At 35.6% G+C, this 23668-nt stretch overlaps 1 protein-coding gene across 3 annotated transcripts; it reads left to right on the forward strand.

Moving 5' to 3' along the window:
* Nucleotides 1-168: 168 nt before the first annotated feature.
* LOC131793248 (fibroblast growth factor receptor 1-A-like) lies at nt 169-23366 on the forward strand. 3 transcript variants are annotated; one of them, XM_066159615.1, is made up of 23 exons: nt 169-3172; nt 3559-6244; nt 6713-6883; nt 7542-7715; nt 10669-10941; nt 11389-11712; nt 11895-12158; nt 12332-12616; nt 13235-13483; nt 14339-14584; nt 15771-16055; nt 16787-17068; nt 17773-17874; nt 18233-18248; nt 18576-18766; nt 19194-19310; nt 19438-19622; nt 19971-20090; nt 20393-20469; nt 20570-20610; nt 21097-21193; nt 21534-21630; nt 22415-23366. In XM_066159615.1, exons 2-23 carry the CDS (start codon nt 6211-6213, stop codon nt 22565-22567), a joined length of 3783 nt encoding a protein of 1260 aa, XP_066015712.1. In that variant the 5' UTR covers nt 169-3172; nt 3559-6210; the 3' UTR covers nt 22568-23366. The 3 variants fall into 3 exon arrangements, with proteins under 3 accessions (XP_066015712.1, XP_066015711.1, XP_066015713.1); XM_066159614.1 differs by having other exon boundaries at nt 169-6244; XM_066159616.1 differs by lacking the exons at nt 169-3172; nt 3559-6244; nt 6713-6883; nt 7542-7715 and adding an exon at nt 8821-8999.
* The last annotated feature ends 302 nt before the right edge of the window (nt 23367-23668 follow it).

Consider the following 23668-nt stretch of genomic DNA (forward strand, 5'->3'; position numbering starts at 1 on the left):
TGGTGACTTCATTTTACTTTCAAATTGAGGTTGTTGTTTTTTTTAAATTGAATCTTTTTACTCTGATTGAGAACTCTATCAAGGATTTTGCTAACTCTTCAATATCAGAGTGAATGAAATGACTCTTCTTCACATTATCTTTATTATTATCATTTGAGTCCTGTACCAAGGATTCTGTTAACTCTTGAGTATGAGAATGAATAAAATTACCTTTTCAGCAAGTAAGTGACTTCATACTTTACTTGGCTGATTCATATTGACTTTTGACATATTTAATGAGCATTCAGTAGTGTGGTGATTTCATTTTACTTTCAAATTAAGGTTGTTGTTTTTTTTAAATTGAATCTTCTTACTCTGATTGAGAACTCTATCAAGGATTCTGCTCACTCTTCAATATCAGAGTGAATGAAATTAACTTTTCTAATGATTCCTTTTTTTAAACAAATAATACTATCTCTTTACTTTTCATGTGGATTTTGTGGAACGAATCAGGTGGTAAGTAACTTCATACTTTACTTAATTGTTTATGAGTACTTGGCCTGCTCTTTTTTATAAGGATATGGTGAAAAAGCTACCGTTATATGCAGTATTGATCAAGTCTAAAGACATCCTCATAATTTATCAATCCTTTAAAGTTATCATGCCCATGAGAGCCCACCAAAAAGGACAGATCATCAGTCATTTCAAAACAATACTATTATTAATTAAAGAGAAATGACTCTTCTTCACATTATCTTTATTATTATCATTTGAGTCCTGTACCAAGGATTCTGTTAACTCTTGAGTATGAGAATGAATAAAATTACCTTTTCAGATGATTACTTTCTTTTAACAATCAATATAATCCTTTTACTTCTCATGTGGATTTTGTGGAACAAATCAGCATGCTATCTGACCAGAATAAAATTGGCTTAAAATATGAGCCTGGCTGTTTTCCTGATTTACATTACTTGTTTACACGATAGTTAATGAGCATCCCGTAGTATGGTGATTTCATTTTACTTTCAAATTAAGGTTGATGTTTTTTTTAAATTGAATCTTCTGACTTTGATTGAGAACTCTAGCAAGGATTGTACTTACTCTTTAATATAAGAATGATTGAAATTATTGTTTCAGATGATTACTTTTTCTATAACAAATAATATTATCTCTACTTTTCATGTGGATTTTGTGGAACAAATCAGCTAGTTAGTATCTTCCTACCTCACTTAATGGTTAATGAGAATGTGATTTGTTCCTTTTCATGAGAATATGGTGCAGTAACTATTATAATATGTAGTATTAATCAAGTTCTAATCACTAACTCTTCAATATAAGAATGAATCATTAACTCTTCAATATATGAATGAATGAAATTAACTTTTCAGATGACTACTTTCTTTCATCAAATAATACTAATTCTTTACTTTTCATGTGGATTTTGTGGAACGAATCAGGTGGTAAGTATCTTCATAATTTACTTAATGGTTAATGAGAACTTGGCTTGTTCCTTTTTGATGAGGATATGGTGAACTAGCCATCGTTATATACAGTATCGATCAAGTCTAAAGACATCCTCATAATTTATCAATCCTTTAAAGTTATCATGCCCATGAGAGCCCACCAAAAAGGACAGATCATCAGTCATTTCAAAACAATACTATTATTAATTAAAGAGAAATGACTCTTCTTCACATTATCTTTATTATTATCATTTGAGTCCTGTACCAAGGATTCTGTTAACTCTTGAGTATGAGAATGAATAAAATTACCTTTTCAGCATGTAAGTGACTTCATACTTTACTTAGCCGATTTATATTGACTTTTGACATATTTAATGAGCATTCAGTAGTGTGGTGATTTCATTTTACTTTCAAATTAAGGTTGTTGTTTTTTTTAAATTGAATCTTCTTACTCTGATTGAGAACTCTATCAAGGATTCTGCTCACTCTTCAATATCAGAGTGAATGAAATTAACTTTTCTAATGATTACTTTTTTTAAACAAATAATACTATCTCTACTTTTCATGTGGATTTTGTGGAACAAATCAGGAGGTAAGTGACTTCATATTTTACTTAGCTGATTTATATTGATTTTTGACAAGATATTCAATGAGCATTCGGTAGTGTGGTGACTTCATTTTACTTTCAAATTGAGGTTGTTGTTTTTTTTAAATTGAATCTTCTTACTCTGATTGAGAACTCTATCAAGGATTTTGCTAACTCTTCAATATCAGAGTGAATGAAATGATTCTTCTTCACATTATCTTTATTATTTTCATTTGAGTCCTGTACCAAGGATTCTGTTAACTCTTGAGTATGAGAATGAATAAAATTACCTTTTCAGCATGTAAGTGACTTCATACTTTACTTAGCTGATTTATATTGACTTTTGACATATTTAATGAGCATTCAGTAGTGTGGTGATTTCATTTTACTTTCAAATTAAGGTTGATGTTTTTTTTAAATTGAATCTTCTTACTTTGATTGAGAACTCCATCAAGGATTCTGCTAACTTTTGAATATCAGAGTGAATGAAATTAACTTTTCTAATGATTCCTTTTTTTAAACAAATAATACTATCTCTTTACTTTTCATGTGGATTTTGTGGAACGAATCAGGAGGTAAGTGACTTCATATTTTACTTAGCTGATTTATATTGATTTTTGACAAGATATTCAATGAGCATTCGGTAGTGTGGTGACTTCATTTTACTTTCAAATTGAGGTTGTTGTTTTTTTTAAATTGAATCTTCTTACTCTGATTGAGAACTCTATCAAGGATTTTGCTAACTCTTCAATATCAGAGTGAATGAAATGATTCTTCTTCACATTATCTTTATTATTTTCATTTGAGTCCTGTACCAAGGATTCTGTTAACTCTTGAGTATGAGAATGAATAAAATTACCTTTTCAGCATGTAAGTGACTTCATACTTTTCTTAGCTGATTTATATTGACTTTTGACATATTTAATGAGCATTCAGTAGTGTGGTGATTTCATTTTACTTTCAAATTAAGGTTGATGTTTTTTTTAAATTGAATCTTCTTACTTTGATTGAGAACTCCATCAAGGATTCTGCTAACTTTTGAATATCAGAGTGAATGAAATTAACTTTTCTAATGATTCCTTTTTTTAAACAAATAATACTATCTCTTTACTTTTCATGTGGATTTTGTGGAACGAATCAGGTTGTAAGTAACTTCATACTTTACTTAATTGTTTATGAGAACTTGGCCTGCTCTTTTTTATAAGGATATGGTGAAATAGCTACCGTTATATGCAGTATCGATCAAGTCTAATGACATCCTCATAATTTATCAATCCTTTAGTTATCACGCCCATAAGAGCCCACTAAAAAGGACAGATCATCAGTCATTTCAAAACAATACTATTATTAATTAAAGAGAAATGACTCTTCTTCACATTATCTTTATTATTATCATTTGAGTCCTGTACCAAGGATTCTGCTAACTCTTGAGTATGAGAATGAATAAAATTACCTTTTCAGATGATTACTTTCTTTTAATAATCAATATAATCCCTTTACTTCTCATGTGGATTTTGTGGAACAAATCAGCATGTAAGTGACTTCATACTTTACTTAGCTGATTTATATTGATTTTTGACATGATATTTAATGAGCATCCCGTAGCGTGGTGATTTCACTTTACTTTCAAATTAAGGTTGTTGTTTTTTTAAATGGAATATTTTTACATTACATTATATTTATTATTATCATTTAAGTCCTGTATCAAGGATTCTGCTACCTCTTGAGTATGAGAATAAAATTAACTTTTCAGATGATTACCTTCTTTTAACAATTAATATAATCCTTTTACTTTTCATGTGGATTTTGTGGAACTAATCTGTTCATAAGTGTCTTCCTATTTACTCAATTGTTAATTAGAATGTGACTTGTTTACTTTTCATGAGGATATGGTGCAGTAACTACCGTAATATGCAGTATTGATTCAGTTCTAATCACATTCTCATAATTAATCCATCTTATGATGTTCATCATGTCCACGAGAGCCAATCAGATGGCATGGATCACCAGTGATTTGAAAATACCTTACTGATATAATAAAAATGACTTTTCTTTACATTATATCACATTATATCTATTATTCTCATTTAAGTCCATGATATATTCTCTGGTGCAAGAACATGATTACTTTAATCATAGCAAAAGAACCTGATTTCCTTTCATATCAATGCTATCTGACTAGAATAAAATTGGCTTAAAATATGAGCCTGGCTGTTTTGCTGATTTACATTACTTGTTTACACGATAGTTAATGAGCATCCTGTAGTGTGGTGATTTTATTTTACTTTCAAATTAAGGTTCAGTTGTTTTTTTAATTAAAAATTCTTACTTTGATTGAGAACTCTATTAAGGATTCTGCTAACTCTTCAATATAAGAATGAATGAAATTAACTTTTCGGATGATTACTTTTTTTCTACAAATAATACTAACTCTTTACTTTTCATGTGGATTTTGTGGAACAAATCAGATCGTAAGTGTCTTCATACTTTACTTAAATGTTAATGAGAATGTGACTTGTTCCTTTTTATGAGAATATGGTGCAGTAACTATTGTATATGCAGTATTGATCAAGGTCTAATCACATCTTCATAATTAATCCATCTTATGATGCTCATCATGTCCATGAGAGCCAATCAGATGGCATGGATCACCAGTGATTTCAAAATACTATCCTTATTGATATAAAATATTACTTTTCTTTACATTATATCACATGCTTATAATTATTATTTAAGTCCATGATATATTCTTTGGTGCAGGAACGTGACCACTTTAATCATAGCAAACTGATTTCCTTTCATATTAATGCTATCTGATCAGAATAAAATCGGTTTAAAATATGAGCCTGGCTGTTTTACTAATTTACATTACTTGTTGACATGATAGTTAATGAGCATCCTGTAGTGTGGTGATTTCATGTTACTCTCAAATTAAGTTTGTGGTTTTTTTTAAATTGAATCTTCTTACTTTGATTGAGAACTCTAGCAAGGATTCTGCTAACTCTTCAATATAAGAATAAATGAAATTAACTTTTCAGATGATTACTTTCTTTCAACAAATAATACTAATTCTTTACTTTTCATGTGGATTTTGTGGAACGAATCAGGTAGTAAGTATCTTCATAATTTACTTAATGGTTAATGAGAACTTGGCTTGTTCTTTTTGATGAGGATATGGTGAAATAGCCATTGTTATATGCAGTATCGATCAAGTCTAAAGACATCCTCATAATTAATCAATCTTTTAAAGTTATCATGCCCATGAGAGCCCACCAAAAAGGACAGATCATCAGTGATTTCAAAATATTACTGTTATGCCTGTACATCTATCACATTCATCATTCTTTAACCTTTGACACCCTAACATCAGTATTGATGATTACTTTTTTTCAACAAATAATACTATTTCTTTAACGAGAACTTGGCTTATTCTTTTTGATGAGGATATGGTGAAATAGCTACTGTTTTATGCAGTATTGATCAAGTCTAAAGACATCCTCATAATTGATTAATCCTTTAAAGTTATCACGCCCATGAGAGCCCACCAAAAAGGACAGATCATCAGTGATTTCAAAATAATACTATTATTAATATAATGAAAATGACTTTTCTTCGCATCATTTTTATTATTATCATTTAAGTCCTCTATATATTTTTTGCTGCAAAAAAGTACAAAAAGGTATAAGATATAAGAAAAATGACTTTTCCTCACACTATATCATATTATATTTATTATTAATATTTAAGTCCTAAAAATGGCTGAAATCGTCTGTACATCTATCACAATCATCATTCTTTAACCTTTGACACCCTAACATATTGGTATGCATATTCTCCATAGCACGCAGGTGAGCATGGAAAATACCAGCCATCTGTTACCATGGTTATAACTCATGAGGTCTTATAGTTTTTTAAATTTGATATAGTGAAAAACTTAAATGAATGGGCAATGTTTTTTGCATGCAATTTGCAATAATGACATGCAGTTCTTCTATTTAGAGTCACTTTAACTTGTAAATCACATAAAGTTCTGATATAAATATAGTTAATGGCGGCTGGTCATCCTGGGGGTCATGGGGGAGGTGCAACCAAACCTGTGGTGGTGGGTCACAGTACTGAAGGCACAGTTGTACTAATCCTCCCCCAAGTGGGGATGGATGGTCTTGCTATGGACGTAATAGCATGAGACAATCTTGCAACACCAATTATTGTCCTGGTAATAGTGTGTAATCAGTGTTAAAACAATAATCTTTTATCATTTTGATAATTAATTTTGCTGGTTCCAGGTGCTCCTTGCATCTTTAAATTAATTACATAGTTTTTTAGAAATCAATGTTTAGTAGTTGCAAGGTTTTTACCATAAGCTGCTATTTAGATTTGGTTAAGTTCTGGTCACGCCTTATCTTTATATGCTTCATTCAAAAAGTTTAATGAATGAGCATTGTATATGCATGCATTTTGCAATATCAATGTAGGTGTCAATTTTTAGTAGTTGCAAGGTTTCTACCACATGCTGTTATTAAGATTTTGTAAAGTTTCTTTCATGCCTTACTCTTATTTGAAACGGTTAAAATGTTGAATGAATTAGCAATATATATGCATGCAATTTGCAATATTGGTAGGCAGTTCTTCTATTTAGAGTCACTTTAACTTGTCAGTCATTAAAGTTCTGATATTAATATAGTTCATGGTGGCTGGTCATCATGGAGGTCAGGGGGGAGGTGCAGCCTAACCTGTGGTGGTGGGTCACAGTACCAAGAGCGCAGTTGTACAAATCCTCCCCCAGGTAGGGGCGGAAGGTGGTGCCGTGGAAGTAGTAGGAGGAGTCAATCTTGCAACACAAATCATTGCCCAGGTGAGAGTGTGCAATCGGTGTCACTTTAACTTGTCAGTCATTAAAGTTCTGATATATATATATTTCATGGTGTAATCAGTGTTAAACCAACAATCTTTTATCATTTTAATTATTAATTTGGCTGGTTCCTGGTGCTCCATGCACCTTTAGTTCAGTTTACTTAGTTTTTTAGATATCAATGTTTAGTAGTTGCAAGGTTTTTACCATACGCTGCCATTTAGATTTGTTAAAGTTCTGTTCATGCCTTATCTTTATTTTCTTCGTTCAAAAGGTTTAATGAATCAGCATTATATACACATGCAATTTGCAATATCAATGTGGATATCAATGTTTAGTAGCTGTAAGGGTTCTACCATATGCTGGTATTTAGATTTTGTAAAGTTTCTTTCATTCCTTATTCTTATTGGAAACGGTCAAAATGTTGAATGAATTAGCAATATATATGCAAGCAATTTGCAATATCCACAGGCAGTTCTTCATTTTATAATATAATTAACTTGTTAATCATGTTAACCTCTGATATGATGAGATTTGATGGTGGCTTGTCATCCTGGGGAGCATTAGAGAGCTGCAATGTAACTTGAGGGGGTGGATTACAAGGGCGAGTTTTAAAGTTTTTAAGTTGTTTCTTAATGGCTTATTCTTGAAACATTGTTAGTCAATGGTGGTTGGAGTGAGTGGAGTCCCTGGAGTATCTGCACTAAAACAGTCAGTGGCATACAAATAAGGTTTAGAGAATGTTCCAATCCAGAACCAGCATATGGCGGGGAACATTGTAATGGGAGCAGAGCACTTGTAAGGGAATGTAACAAAATGTCCAGCTGCCACGAAGGTAACATACAGATGGTAAAATCAGTGTGTCAGAGTTTTAGTTACAAAGGGTAACATTAATTGAAATACAGACATCATGGATGGTCCAAAGTCTAATCATAGTTGAACCCCACATTTTATAAAGGCTAATGCCCCATTCACACCAAAGCTTAAACATGTTTAAAAGTTGTTTTGTTAAACACAGTTTAATTTTTTTTTTCTTCATAGAAACTATTTAACCGAATATTTTTTACTTGAATGTAGCACATTGGAAATGCAAGTTAGCAAGTACTTGAATCCAATGGATAATCAAGTTTTTCAGTTCTCTGTTTATAATTTTCATTCAATGAAAACCAGTTTAACAAAACATGTTTTGCTGGTGTGAATGGGGTATAAGTCCTGTCAAAAGCCGTTGTCGTTTAATCTACATACTAATAAATAATTGACCTTGTCCAAAATTAGTATTACATCGCAGCTTGAATCACAGGCGGCCCAAGCTCCAGCTCTTAGATGATGATCATGATGATCATCATGATCATCTTGCGCAATAACAGTCATGGCGGAATTATAAGAGTTTGTATGGGAATATTTATGAACGCTTGAAGGAATTAAAAAATACGTCAAATTCTCAATAAAAATACCTTACCTTACTTTCACAGCGTGTTACTTGTTACCTGACCCCTTACTTTGATGAAAAGAACCCCTTTTAGCGAGTTGTCCATTTCGAGGTTTCCCACGTACGTAAGAAAAGCCCACGTCTGAACACTCCCATTTCCGAACGTCCGATCCGAGAAGCGAAAAATTCCAGCGCAAAATGACCGGGTGGCCACAAATCCAACGCAGAATCCAAGCACATATACTTTGGTTTCATTTCAACTCACTACAAACTCAATCTTTCCCGTGCAACCGACGCTAAACCGCAGTTTGCCTCAGAAATGTCCAGTTTAGAGGTTTCTGCCAGCCTTCGTACACATCAACCTAGACACACGACCGTTGAGAACTAGCTTGGTAGCCCTGCCTCCTTTTCAAATTGAATATCGCTAGGGACCAGCACCATGGGTGCCAAGTTACGGTGTGGTCCCCGGCGAGGCCCAGTTTAAAAAGGAGGCAGAGTTACCAAGCAAGGCCATTTTTCGCTGGGATTTTTCAGATTTTTCGTTTCTCGGATCGGGCGTTCGGAAATGGAGTGTTCAGCCTTGGGCTTTTCTTATGTACGCAGAAAACCTCGAAATGGACAACTCGCTAAAATGGGTTCTTTTCATCGAAGTAAGCGGTCAGATAACAAGTGATACGCTGTGGAAGTAAGGTGAGGTATTTTTACTGAGAATTCGACGTACTTTTTAATTCCATAGAGCGGTCGTAAAAATTCCCATACAAACTCTTATAATTCCGCCACGACTGTTATTGCGTAAGATGATCATCTCACAGCTGGACTTTGGGCCGCCTGTGCTTGAATAAAGTTGTTTTCATTAGTATTATCATTATCATTTTCTCACTTGTTATTATCATCAGGATCATCATCGTTATCATTATTATTATCCAGGCGGTGTGCGCACTCCGATTGCGTTGCATTGGGGTAGCTTTATTTTCAATATGGCGGTGAAAGCGGCAGAAATCGGCAGATTTTAACTGAACATTCCGTAAAAGTTACGCCGCTCCTTTTTTCCTTTCACCATAGGTAAATATAACCTGGTTTATTCTGAATGCGTAAAAGTATTTTTTGTACGTATTTGTCGCGTATTCTATGGTTCTCAAGGACATTAACGCAATCACTGTTTTTTAGTATGTAATTTGAGACCAGTTTTCGAAAAGGTCAAATTTGATGTACGTCGTAGTTTGGAGCCTTTCAAAGATTTGGATGGCCGCTTTGATCCTTCTTCAACAGCTCTGACTAAACACTCTCAAACGCTCTCCAACGGTACACGTGTTTCGCGCATTTTAAGTGCTAGTGTTTGAGACCGATTATGACCAAAAAAAGGCCTATTGTTGCGTTACACAGCGTTACTATTGTATACTCAATTGTGTAGTAAATCTACTCTCCTAAATAGAAGCAAATTAACTAATCGTGAGTGTTGTATGGTAAATCTACTATCTTGATCACTGAATTTTTTTGTGAATCCCGTATTTACACCTTTAAGTGTATGACATGAAAAATAACTCGTATAAGAAGGTAGCTGTCTCTTTGTAATGAGTTTGCATGTCAAGGGTTGATTCCCTATTAAATAACACAGGAATTTGATATTATTCACACAGCCATTGGCTGTGAGTGTAACTGCTGCCAAATGAATAGATTCTTGGCCAAGGCTGCAGTTTCAATTCTTTCTGAATCTCTTCAGTTGCCTCCTAACAACAAGTTTGTCACGGAGGAATAACAGGAGTTGCGCAGGCCTGCCAACGCTTTTTAACTTTCAAAGGAATGGCAACAACAGTGAATCCCCATTATATTCAACATCTATTTGCACTATCTTGCTGCCACCAGAGATGTTCACTCAACCACGACAGGATGTAAATGACTCACTTTTCATTTTACGACCATCATGCAACACAATCAGAGTGTGCACACCGCCTGATTATTATCATACAATCCCTATTACTATTATTGCAAATGTTTATGTTACTTTAGTATCATCATTTATATTGTTATTATCCTCATTACAGTGTGTACTGTTGTCATCCGTAAGCATTTAGCGCTAAATTTCTTGTCAATCACTACTGAAATATTTAGTTTCTTGATAGAATAGTATGGGATGTCTGATATGAGCAGTATCAATTATTTTCTTTTTTTAAACTGGTCCTGAAAGATACTATTTAATTTGAGGCTGATGATTATGTTTCTAACTCTCTTAGAATTGGTATTAACATATGAAACTAAGTACCTATTTGGGGCAATCATCAACAAAATAATTAAAATTTGTAGAATCGTGAAGAGGGCCTCTCAAGATGTACATATACTTTTGTATTATTTCTTTCATCAGTATTTCCACTGCGCTTTAAAACGGAGAGCAACCCATCAGTTGGTACAATGGAAATCCATACAAACAGCAGCTGGAAAAAGCTTTGCACCAGTACGTGGAATAAAGTTGAAGTAGATTTGACATGCATGGCAATGGGATACTCTAACAGCAGTGATTATGGTAGATGGTATGAAGACAGTGACAATGTATCAGAGACATCTACTAATTTCAACTGCACCACCACTTTGACTAAATGTGAAGAAAGCTTCTCAAACAAACTGCAATTCTGCAAAGGTATTAATCAATTATGCATTTTGGAATCTGTTGTCAGATCTATTTCAGTCTGTACATCCTATTCAAGGTACCCTTACAGACTTGATCATAATTCCAGTGGTAGACCTCACCAAAACATCCTTTCTTGCTTTGGTAATTGATTATGTACTAGTGTTTTCTCGAAGACTGCTCTCTAAAAAAATATGATATATATTGACAATCAGATTTTTTTTTTAAGGAATAATTTAAATTGTTGAAGGTGTAAAGAGGCCCAAAAATGATACCTGAACAGCTGCCCATCAAAGAACCCGTACAGCTAAATTGGATTTCTAAACCTGTATGAACACCTTGAACTTTTAAATTTCTTCCTAATCCTGCTGTCTCCTTCTCTTATCCATATTTCTTCCTTTTATAAATTCACCGTTAACTTACCTTTACTGATTGCTCAATATTTTGTGACTTTATAAGTTCCCGTTCGCTTGAATGGTGCAAATGTAGAGTATGGTGGTAGAGTGGAAGTATTTTACAAAGGGAAATGGGGAAAAATTTGTACCAATGGATGGGATTTCAATGATGCCCAAGTTATTTGCCGTCAGCTCGGCTTTGAAGAGGCTCTTGCTGAATTCATTGGCTCAAACGTAGAGGATGGAAACATTACTTCTGTAATGGTGGATGTTTCCTGCAATGGAGAGGAGGTAGAACTTGCATCTTGTGCACGCACTGATGGAAAGTTAAATGTCCCCGGTCAATGTCGAGGAGATGGCAAAGGTTCCCAAGCACTGTGTCAACCAAGTAAGTAAGATATTAATAACGTCGAGGTGGAAATTCCTAAAGGTGACTGGTCCTCGTGAATAGTCACGTGTTTAAAGTTAAACATCAAAGATCAAGATATTATTAGTTTTGAAACAAACTAATGTCAAAATACTGAGACAGAATGAACTGATAATTGTGCTACTTGAAAACATTTCTTTCAGAGAACAAAGAAGTATTGGGAAAAGAGAATCTTTACTTTGATATTGGCAGCAATGAAATCCTTCACTGCTCAATACGTAACAAAACCAGTTTTGCGAGATGGGTCATTAATGGTCAAAAGGTGCAAGGGATGAATTCTTCTTCTAAGAGGGTCAAGACCACAGAAGATGGTAAACTGGTCATAGAAAATGTGCAGTTGTCTGATGGAGGAACATATGAATGCCTCAGACTGGAATATGTTCAGTATTACACGGTTTACATTAATGGTAGGAAAATCCTTTTCAACACATTTAGAAGACCTTAATTGCCTCATTGTAGAATAAGTTAACATAACAGTAAATGTGCCCGGCACTCACAATATAGACACACAATAGGGACTAGTTAGCTTTTCTTCATTGTGGCTTCAGTAAGTGGTTATTTTCTCTATTTATTTCAACAGCAAGATTCACTGAGAACACTAGAGACCAGCAGAGCCTCACTGCTTACACATCTGGTATTATAAACTGTGGTGCTGAAGGAACACCACGTCCACAGATAACTTGGGAGAAACAAGGAGAAAAGTTAGTTCTTGATGGGAGAAGACTCACTCAAATTCCCAGTGGCAGTCTACAGATTAATCCTGTTCACCCTGAAGACGGTGGCACATACAGATGTACCATGACACAAAATAAAGGATCAAAAAGGGTCACAAGCAGACAAAAAAGCATAAATGTGTCTGTTATAGGTGAGTGAGTTATTGGAAAAATCTGAAACTGTTTCAGTCATTATACCAACACTTAATAATAGTAAAAATAGTGATAAAAACTTTATTTTAGTGTCAAACCATGAAGCCTGAGGAATCCATGCTAATAAGGGAACACAGACTAATACAAAATACAAAAATTAAACGACTAAAATATCTACTCTAAAATATGAATAGTACAAAATGCAGTCTAAAATATATTAAAGATGAAGCTAAACATTATAGGTAACTATCAATAGCTGATCTTAAGAATTTAGTCATTAAGTAGTTCAGTTGCATGTAGATAATGCTGGTAAGATGGGTTTCTGATTTCATTTATTGAGGTTAAAACAATCTTTGTTACTTTTTTCTGAAGGGCTTTTAATTTTTTTCTGATAGGCATTTCTGCAAGGTCACCTTATATGTTCCAATGATTTGTTGTTTTTAGCCATTCGGAAAGGACTTTCATCTGGTTATTCAAATTAGTCAGATGAAAATGCTTTGTCTAATTTATAGACTGATGTTAGTAACCCAAAAAGGAAATTGCCCTTTAGGATATTGGTATTATGTGTGTATAACTAAAGCCACTGTGTTTTAACTTTTTTACTTGTTTATTCAAAGTTCTACCAGAGGTGAGAATTTCAGGAGCAAACAATCTAATCAGAGAAGGAGACACTGTGACTTTGACTTGTAAAATCATTCAAGGTCAGCCTCAGCCACAGATAACTTGGCTTAAGAATAACTTATCTGAAGGACACAACATGTCTCTCTCCTTTCATAAGATAACAGAGAAAGACACAGGTCTGTATACCTGTGAAGCAAAAAATCCTGGAGGAATTTCTGTTGAAAACATCTATATTTCTGTTAAAGGTGAGTTGTTAAGTCTAAAACTGGATTTTAAATCATTCAGTTGTGTCAGCTGCGGTGGGATAGACTCTGGACTAATTGCTGTGGGTTAAGGCACTGGCCAGGATCATTGTGCCATCTTCTTGAGTGAGGAAATACCTCCATCTAGTTAGAGGGTTTTCTTCTTGAAATCTCTTCCTTCTTTTAACATTTACTTTAAATTTTGAACTGCAAATCGATATCATACGTATGTACTGCTGGTTAGTCGAGTAAGATCATTTCTGTCGTATCCTCTTGGATGACAGGCCTCGCCTGCATGGTGCCTGACTCTCCACACAGACAGTGGAGCTACGCTATTGGTGGGAATGTGGTGACGAGAAAACACGAATAAATTAGTTGAGCGCTTTTCATTCAACTAATTTATTCTTGTTTCTCATCACTATATTCCCACCAATAGAGTAGCTCTTATTTTCTCTGAGGATGACAGTCTTCACTCTCATGATGCCTGAATCTCCACCGGGAATTTTAATGAATTTTTAGGAAAACCCTTACTAGTTGTTGTGGGTTTGTAATTAATTTTCCGAGCTTGATCCATAAGCGAAGAGTCACGAGTGATTTACGATCATTGACAAGTTCAATAGGAAATATTTTTCTCTCACTTTAACATGTAGTTGAATCATTCTTCAGTAAACTGAGAAGTGTGGTGCTTGCTTCCAACTTTTCATTTCTTAGCTCAATTATATTACATGGCTGCTATTTGTTAGTCATTGGCTGGAACAATGAGTTGGAACCAAAACAAAATGTCTGCCATGACAATATTTTCTCTGTATCTGTTAATATTATCTCATCGTGACTTTTATTTTAAATTTTTCTTTGTAGTTCCACCACATCTAAATCCTGAACTCAAGAATCTTTCAGTCCCACTAAACTCCACACTCAAAACAGACTGTTTTAAAAGGGGTGATCCACCAATATCTGTCAACTGGACGAAGGATGGAAAAGCTCTTAGTAGGAACAATACATTAGTTATTAAGTGCGTGACTTTTGACGATGGAGGTTTCTATGAATGTGCTGCTGAAAATCAGGTTGGAAAAGTTAACATCTCCTTCTGGATCGATGTTACTGGTAAATCAAAATAATTTTATGAAGATTTACAAACGGTGCTTGGTTAGTTCACGTTGTAGAGTGTTGTACTGCCATGCGATAGTTCAAGCCCTTGACTGGACCAACGTAAGGTCTTAAATAGACGAGGAGAATGTGCTGCCTTTCCTATGGCATGAGCAAATGGATAGGCATTCTAGTTTCTTGGACAAGGAGAATAAACTTTAAGCCCCATTTCCTGCGTCCTGCATCTTCTAGGAGGCCTTGGGTTCGACTTGGAGTTCTTTTTCCATTAATGCCTGTGTCACTCACTGAAGAACATCATCTTAAAAAAAAAAAACAAAAAAAAACAGAAAAATTGCCTGAAGCTTGAGAAACCACAGATAACCTTTTCGGGCATCTATGGGTCAAGTCTTATGACTAACAATGTGTATTTTACCATTAGCAAGCATTTTTTCCCAAAACCTGCCTCTGAGGCTACCGAGATAGGCTGGTGACAAAAAGTCCAATCTTATTATTTGTCGTCTAAATCTTAATTTTTTTCTAATTTCACATTCCGAACCTATCTCACTTAACTTTATCCTACTCTATTCTCTGCATGCTGCTCATGCCTAAGGTAATCTTGACACTATCTGCGCGTTAAGGACTTGAAATCCTAATGACGGAAGATTGGAGTTGCTCATGGTCCACTTTCTGATCCTCAATAGATTCTTCATTATTTTGGGGAATTTTGTATTGTATCAACTGCAGTAGATAATTCCCCTATTGATATTTCTCGTTATTCTCAAAACTCTTGTCTGCTTGATATGGTGTTGATGCTGTTAGAAGAAATTCTACCTTGAAGCGACTTCAAAGTGGCAGCAACCTGTTTACATAATGGATCGGAAATTCAACGAATTTATTCTGGCAGCAATTCAACCCGCAAAGGCGATCCGACCGATAGGTTAAATCCAATAAACATTACAATTAGGATTTATCGAAGATTACCTAAACTGTCTCAATTTCTCTCAACTTTAAAGAGGTTTGTCAATAAAACACGAAAACAAAGTGTTTCTGCGCATGTTTAAACAAAACTATTGGCTTTGTATTTTAGAGATTTTAAACTAGAAGGCTCCCAAATTTTCTCTTCTTACTGCCAGATTACTTGTGGTCATTTGATTGTATCTTGAGAACCTTTGTTGAACATCAGTGGTGCTCTTTTTATTTTCAGTGTGTCCTCAGATCAAACTGTCTCCGGTAAACCAATCTGTTATTGATGGAGACCCAGTAAACTTTACTTGCCGTGCCACAGGTGTTCCAACACCAAAACTGACCTGGACATTTGATGGCGGTAGACTTCCATTGGGGATCAATGAAAACAATTTTAAGGGAGACTTATTCCAGGAATCATTCCTGAAAATACAGAGAGCAACAAAGAAAATGGAAGGAACATACAAGTGTACAGCAAAAAACAAAGCAAATGGAACAAGTTATTCCACAATACTTCAAGTATTTGGTAGGTTCAATAATTATAATGATTACGATGATAATAATAGTAATACTGACAGGGATGGTGTTGATTGTAATGATAGTAATAGTAATCTTAATTTTAATAGCAATAAGGGTAATGATGGCGATAGATCTGTTGCAACAATGATATTTAAAGATACCTTCCAAATATGAGGTGAAAATGGTGGCTGGTGGCTAGAGGTTGCCCAAGAAGAACTGATAGCTTGGACAATGGAGTCAAAGAGTGCAAATACAAGCTGAGTGAAAAATATCGTAATGAATTGTGGGAAAGATAGTTGTTGCACATGCACCATTTACCAGTTGTTTAAGTTGACTCTTCCCTATAATCACTTTGTGACATTTTGTTATGGTCACTCTAATCATTTTGATCCAAAAGCTTATGATCACTGAGATGATCTGTAGCTCTGTATAGGGCAATATGTCTTTATAATAAGAAAGAAAGGGCCAGGTCTCAGTTTATTTAGAAACATCTTTGAATGGGATCTGAGACCCTTTGGCAAATCTTCAGACACATTTTGGACAAGTATTTCAAACCTTCTTTAAAACGTCTTTGAAGCCAAGTTCCACTCAAATTGGCACGTTATACCCCGTATGTACCATTTGGAGGGTTGATTTCGAATCACTTAGTTTCTCTGATAATTACCTTACTGAGGTATTTTGAGTAAATTTTTTTAATGAAAACCAAGTTATGTATAAATTATCTTTTTCTCAACACAGAAAAACCCACCGCCAAAGTAACTCCAAAACCATATCCAACGCTCACCCAAGGTGATAAGCTTAGGTTAACTTGCAGCGTCAACAAAGCAACGGTAAATATCACTTGGAAAAAAGATGGAGACCCAGTAAAAGAACGGGCAGTCATTGAAACGCAATTAGATGAGACAACAAGTTATCTGATTATTGCAAAAGTTGTGGAGGAGGACAGTGGTGAATATTCCTGTGAAGCCCGTAACAGAGTAGGAAATGTGGCCCGCTCTATTGTGATGATAAAAGTCAACCGTAAGTTGGCAGTATTGTAGTGTAGAAACAATCTAAAATTTAACAGCAGTAAATCGTTCAACTTGACGGAACCTGAAACTTTTAAGCATGCTATTTGCTGTTTTCTGTTTGTTTGTTTGTTTTGTTTGTCTTTGCTTTTATTGTTGTTTTTTGTGTGTGTGAATGCGTGTATGGATGTCGGGTGGAAGCCTATAATTAAAATATGGGTCCCCTGGCCTGTTAGATACAGTAGAACCTACTTTTAGATACCCAAATAATTATCACCATTATTGCTTGTTTCCTATTTGGCAAAGGGAATTGCTCTACATCTATTCAACAAAAAAGCAGATAATTTCTCAATTAAAGACAAGATTCTGGCCAGGTCATCTCCATATAGTTTTGATTTACCTTTCTTTGAATCTCAGCCATAAAACAGCTTGTTTCCTATTTGGCAAAGGGAATTGCTCTACATCTATTCAACAAAAAAGCAGATAATTTCTCAATTAAAGACAAGATTCTGGCCAGGTCATCTCCATATAGTTTTGATTTACCTTTCTTTGAATCTCAGCCATAAAACAGTAGCCATTTCTAATGAGCCAGCTAGGCTCAAGCGAAAAAAGTATCCAGAGGAGCTGGCTAATATTGTGTAACAACCTTTTCCTTATCATCACATCTACTACCTTTGTCATTTGGCTAAGAAGCATGTGTTTAACTTACACCAACAGCTGTTAGTCCATTTCTGATGTGGTATTATATTTTTGGATCAATGGCTGCTGTCATTGTTATTTTGCTCATGGGCTGCTATTTTTGGAAACGTCGGAGGACAGGTAAACCTCTTTCTTCAGATATTGTTTAGGGTAATTTTTCCAGACAATAATAAGTTGTGTGAGAAGCAAAAACTTGGACCAGTTTATGTTTACTTTTACTCCACCTCGTATTTCAATTGTTCTCCTCAAGTTCGCTATTAGTTAGGTATTAATATCATCTCGGTTTGCAGGAAAATGAAAACCCTTGAGGCACTATAGGCATGTTTCTACTGTTTCTTGTCTTGCGATTTTATCTGATTTATAATCTTTTATTAACCACTGACCAAAGTGGATATTATTTTTATTTAAATATTAAAGTTAAGGCAGAACTTTTTTCCCTTCTTTATTTCTTTCTTTGATTTGTCAATCGGACCTACAGTGGCTGCTACCGCTCTGTAAGTCAATTAGTTTGCCTTTTATTTACCAAATTGAAATGTTTTTTGAAAAAAAATTGAAGTTGGGGTTTATATCTTACTGTCATGTCAACCATTCCATTTGGAAAGTTAACTTGAATGATAGTCTGTGTGAACGAGTAGTTCTACAATTGTAGTTTTTCTGCACAAGAAAATGTTGTTTTTTCATTTCTAGAGTGATTATCTTTCCTTAAATTAAAGAAATCAGTCAGATAATTAAGAAACTCAAAACGTTTCCGTAACTTCTTTTCCTTGATCACTTATACTTTGATTTAGCAATAGAAATTGTGTGATTTTCATAATATTTAGTCCTGATCAAGGGGAGGCAGTTGAGATGGAGCTGTTGAATGTAGAAGTGGATGAATGGGAGATTGAAGTGAACCGTGTCCTGCTTCAAGATGTCATTGGGCGAGGGGCATTTGGAGCAGTGTGGAGAGCTCTTCTTAGTTCTCCAAATGGGAGACCTGGAAATCGTACAGTTGCTGCTAAATGCTTTACACGTAAGATCCATTCAACTATCTCTCCTCAAAGCACGTGGGTGGGTACTTAGCGTTTCTTGCCAAGGGTACTTTGCACTTTCCAGTAATCATTTATCTCAGGTTGACCAAGGCGCTCTAAGAGATTCGTGCAAAGTTATTTTTTATAACAAACGCAACAATTAAACAATAGAGGCATCAATAGCAATAAAAAATTTGAAGATGGCAGGCATGTGCCACAATCGTGAGGCAAAGAAAATATGAATTCCTCGAAAGAATTCGCTCGCCGACCGGTTCCATTTTTGCAGTTATGAGCTTCGACAACTGGGTTTCAAAGACCTCCTAAGATGTGAGGTCTAAATCCTCACCCGAAATTTCGCTTCTTAAGCACGAGAAAATTCGTCAATAAGGATTTTTTCCCCGGTTATAAAGTATTTCCTTTTTATTGTAGCCACCGCAGGGGAGGAAGGAAGAAAATGTTTGATGAGAGAGATCGAGCTGGGAAAAATTATCGGTGACAGCAATCAGCCAAACATAGTGAAGTTCATTGGCTGCGTCACTAGACAAGGTAGATGCTAAGTTTAAGGCGTCATTCTTATTATATGCAATAATATTTCAACTGAGTATGAGATTGTTAGCTTGTTTGTTTGTTTGTTTGTTTTTACTGATTCGTTCCTTCTTTTCGTTATTTTAAGTTCATCCGATCCTTATCATGGAACATTTGCCATGTGGCGACCTGCTTGGTTACATGAGAAAATGCCGAGGAATTAATGATCGGTATTATCTTGGAGAAGGAAGGCCTCAAGTTTTGAACAACTATGACCTTGTGCTCTTTGCCAAACAAATCGCCGCCGGTATGGTATTCCTTGGATCAAGGGGGGTAAGTAACTAAAATGCTTCTACATTCAATTTTACCGCAGAAATATCTGTAAGGGATTGTTACACCTTTTGAGTTGCTTGAATATAGATATATCTAAATTATATGAAATTTTTCGGAAGCAGGTTTCATATTCTCAATATTTCTCAAGAGTTCCTTTGGTATTGTCAGTGGGTCACCTAATGTCGCAGTCATTCTGGTATATGTTTGGTTTGTAATGAACACCCTAGGAACAATAGTTCTTACAACCCGTGCAAACGTCTGTATAATTTTCCCTCTGGTCATGGTAGATCTCACAAAAGATATGCATTTGGTAGCAAGTTTACATTTTGGATCTTTGTCTTTGGGTAGATAATCCATCGTGACCTGGCGGCTCGAAACGTCCTCCTTGATAACAACTATGTGTGCAAAGTGACCGACTTTGGCATGGCATATCAAAGCTTCAAATACGGTCATGGAAATGCCAAAAAGGTAGAAGATCGTCTTTGCTTTAATTTTTTTGCGGTGGCACTTGTAAACAGATTCCTAAGGTTAGGTCTGATTCTGCCTAAAATTCACCTTAACTGCCAACTGAGGATAGCTCCACGTTCTGCCATGCCACAGAATACAATTGAGTTAGTTGACTTTATCATTTAAATTTATGACATTTGCTAAATTTTGACACTCCATAAAAGTCTCGGAAGAGGTACACCAGCCACCTCACGTTTACGTGCATGTCCTTTGTTAACTCGCTAGTATTAAAACCCTTATTTTTAAACAAACTGTCGTTGCAGGGCTGTTTGCCAATCAAATGGACTGCACCAGAGATTTTGTTGGGAAATTTCGCTGGACTTTCCACGTTGAGTGACGTGTATGTATATTTTTGCACTGAGCTGGCCCTCTCTTTAGTTTTTGTCTTTACATGCTCACTTAGAGAATATCTCGGCAACACTTTTTCGAAATTTTTTCAGGTGGTCTTACGGAATCGTCCTGTATGAGATAGTTACCCTTGGTAAGTCAAACTATGTTCAACAAAAAATATTTCTACTTCCCGTCCGTCTATATCTGGAAATGTTGTAGGTATCGTTTTTGGAACTCGTTAGTAATGTCAATGCCTTTAGGACCCAATTGGCAGACGTTAGTTTGATGAGCTGTGGCAGAAAAACTTGTTGTGCCAAAGTTTACCTCAATGATGAATTTTGCTCCGCTTGTCGAAGTTTCATTCTCTGTAACTGAGAACCGTTGTTTCAGGACTTTCCTTGCCCTGGCTATCACCCAAGACGATTGGCATTTTGTGTTCGACTTTAAATGACGAAAAACCTTTCAAATTACTTGGCAGAAAAGTGGTAATCAATTACATAAAACATCAGGCTAGGAAACATCAAGTTTCGAATGCTGCTGTCAAGCACTAGAAGTGGATCTCTCTGATTTAAATCTCAACATTTTTAAACGAAATATTCGGGTGTATCACGGCCACAATTTGTTTATTTCTTCGCAGGAGGAATTCCATATGAGGGATGGACAGAAGGGAATGTGGTTGCACGAGTCACGCATGGATACAAACTTCCAAAGCCCGATCATGTTGATGATAAACTGTGAGTCTTGACTTTCAAGTTGCCATGTTCCATTTTAAATCGCCCAATCCCCCTAACCCCGATGAAAAACACATTCTCTCGTATAATCTGATTTCTTCTTCCGTTACTGAGCTCTGCTAAATGAAACAAATTTAACAGTGGTCACCAGTTTGTTCAGTTAAAAGTTGTCTTTTCACTCAAGAATTTTGAAAAGATGAATTTGCAGCTATAACAGCTAGACATTTCTCATCATTTTAGCCATTATTTGCCCAGGGCTCTCTTAAGATTTCTGTAATGGTTGACTTTTATCACATATTACATAAACCACAGTCCAGTATTGACCATCATTCCTTTGTTCCAGGTATGCTATAATGAAAAGGTGCTGGAATTTTGACCCCGACTTTCGTCCTCCCTTTGAAAACCTTCGAAGAAGAATGGATACCTACCTTCGTGAAGAGGTTTGTAGCACGATTTGAACAAGTCCTTGACGTTCTTGTAGGCCTGTAAGATTATTTATTCCTCCAAAATTACTTCATAGTCCACTACTCTTTCAAAGTTGGTTTCAGCAGATTAATGGAAGTGATTTAGGATTGTATTGGTTTCTTCTAACTACGGCTGCGGCCGCTTGCGGGAATTTCAGTGCCTTGAGATTTCATTTTGACGGCTCCTGCCTGTAGTTACGTTTCTTACTATTTGCCCCAGCTTATCGATGTTTTTTAAGTTTTAAAACATTCAAACATAAAACGCGCTAAGATGTCCCATGCCTACGAACCCATCTATCACCATTCCTTCCGCCCTTCCTGCTACTTCCCTTCCAAAGTGCCTGAGCATCTACATTCATAATAAAGGTTGATGGGAGAGTATAACAGGGTAATTTGGTATTTTCAACTGTGTTGATAACGTAAATTGGCCACCTTTAAGATTTTAAAAGCTGACGTTTCGAGCGTTAGCCCTTCGTCAGCGCAAATAGCAAAGTTCTAACGCTCGAAACGTCAGCTTTTAGACTCTTTACGGTGGCCAATACGTCACGTTATCAACTCAGTTGAAAATACCAAATTACTCATCTACATTCATAACTTCCTACCTACCAATCAACCTGCCTAAGAAAACGCATTACTCTGTGCCTTTAAAGCGAGGATCATTTCTGTGCTTTGAAGTAGTCATTAAAATTTTCTTCTTGACTTGAAGTTAGAGAACATTGTGACGATCGTGAAAATCCTCTCTTATTGCTTTCCCCTTTAGACATATCTGCACCTGCTCGACATGGGATCTTATGACACGACCAAATACTCCAAGGTTGAAGATCTCGGAGGTGAAGATGCCGAACCAAGTACACGACCTCTAGGGAACGCCGCGGCAAAGAGATTAGGAAAGTGGGCCAGCGACCGTCGTTAGACAGTGTCATTCTGAATATTGCTTAGGAACCAAGCACTCTGTAGTGCATAAAGTATTAGAAGAAAATATGTACTGGCGATAACGGTGATAATTTAAGGGCCTTATTGTGTTATAATAAATCAAAGCTGTTTCCTCGATGAGGCACCTTTAAGTCAGTTTTTTCTTAAGGCGCAATTGATAAATAACTCGATTTAGCTGGTAAAGTCCGGATATTTAAAAAAGGAGGTTATTGGTAAAACAAGACGACTAGTTGTTAGCAATCATGTTATTGAAGTGTCCCCTGCTGGTGATATAGTCCTGATAAGATATTTAGTAGTTTAGTGTTGATTTAGTCATGGATCTTTCAGTAGCGTGTCCTTTATCGACGAGACTGGTGACATGTCTTGTAATATGGTGTTACATGGGTCGTAAATTGCTTAAATTTTGTGTCATTGGTATCAGAAAACAAAAAAAAGTGCATCGCTATCGGTATGTTTACTCTAACTTTCTTGTTGTTATTGTTAAATGCTTTTTCATAAACGGAGAGAACCGTCTCAATAGAGTGATTCTAAAATCAAATTAATCAAGTTATTATTCCAATATTTTCGACTCGTGCAAGAAACAGAGAGCGCTATTCAGAGGGGTTGTGGCTGATAGACAGACCTTTGCTATGATGAAATGAACCGCTTACTTCAAAGTGGAAATGTCGCTAGAGCAAGGATAAGCGTTTATTTCTGTACATTATCGAAACACACTAAGCTGTATTTAAAATTTTGTAAAACACTCTATTTGATATCTGCAATAAAAGAGTAGAAGCGTACCGCATGGCGGTATTCACAATGTTATAACACTATTTAAGCCGCTCTAGATATACACAGAAGAAAGAAAAACACCTAATCTTGTATCATATACAACGCAATTTTCTTTTAAAGGACATATTTGAACAGTTCGTTCGTAGTTTTTTTCTAATTAACTCCGAGTTCATTTTACGGGTTTGTTGATGTTTACTGCCTCGCGCAGCTCACGCTTGGACGTAATACCCATATTTAATATGGAAGACTTCGAGAGATAATCGATACCAGCGTTGCAGTGTGTATCATAGACATCCTTCGGAGGTTGGTA

The sequence above is a fragment of the Pocillopora verrucosa genome, chromosome 12 (genome assembly GCF_036669915.1).
Source record: "Pocillopora verrucosa isolate sample1 chromosome 12, ASM3666991v2, whole genome shotgun sequence".
NCBI lineage: Eukaryota > Metazoa > Cnidaria > Anthozoa > Scleractinia > Pocilloporidae > Pocillopora > Pocillopora verrucosa.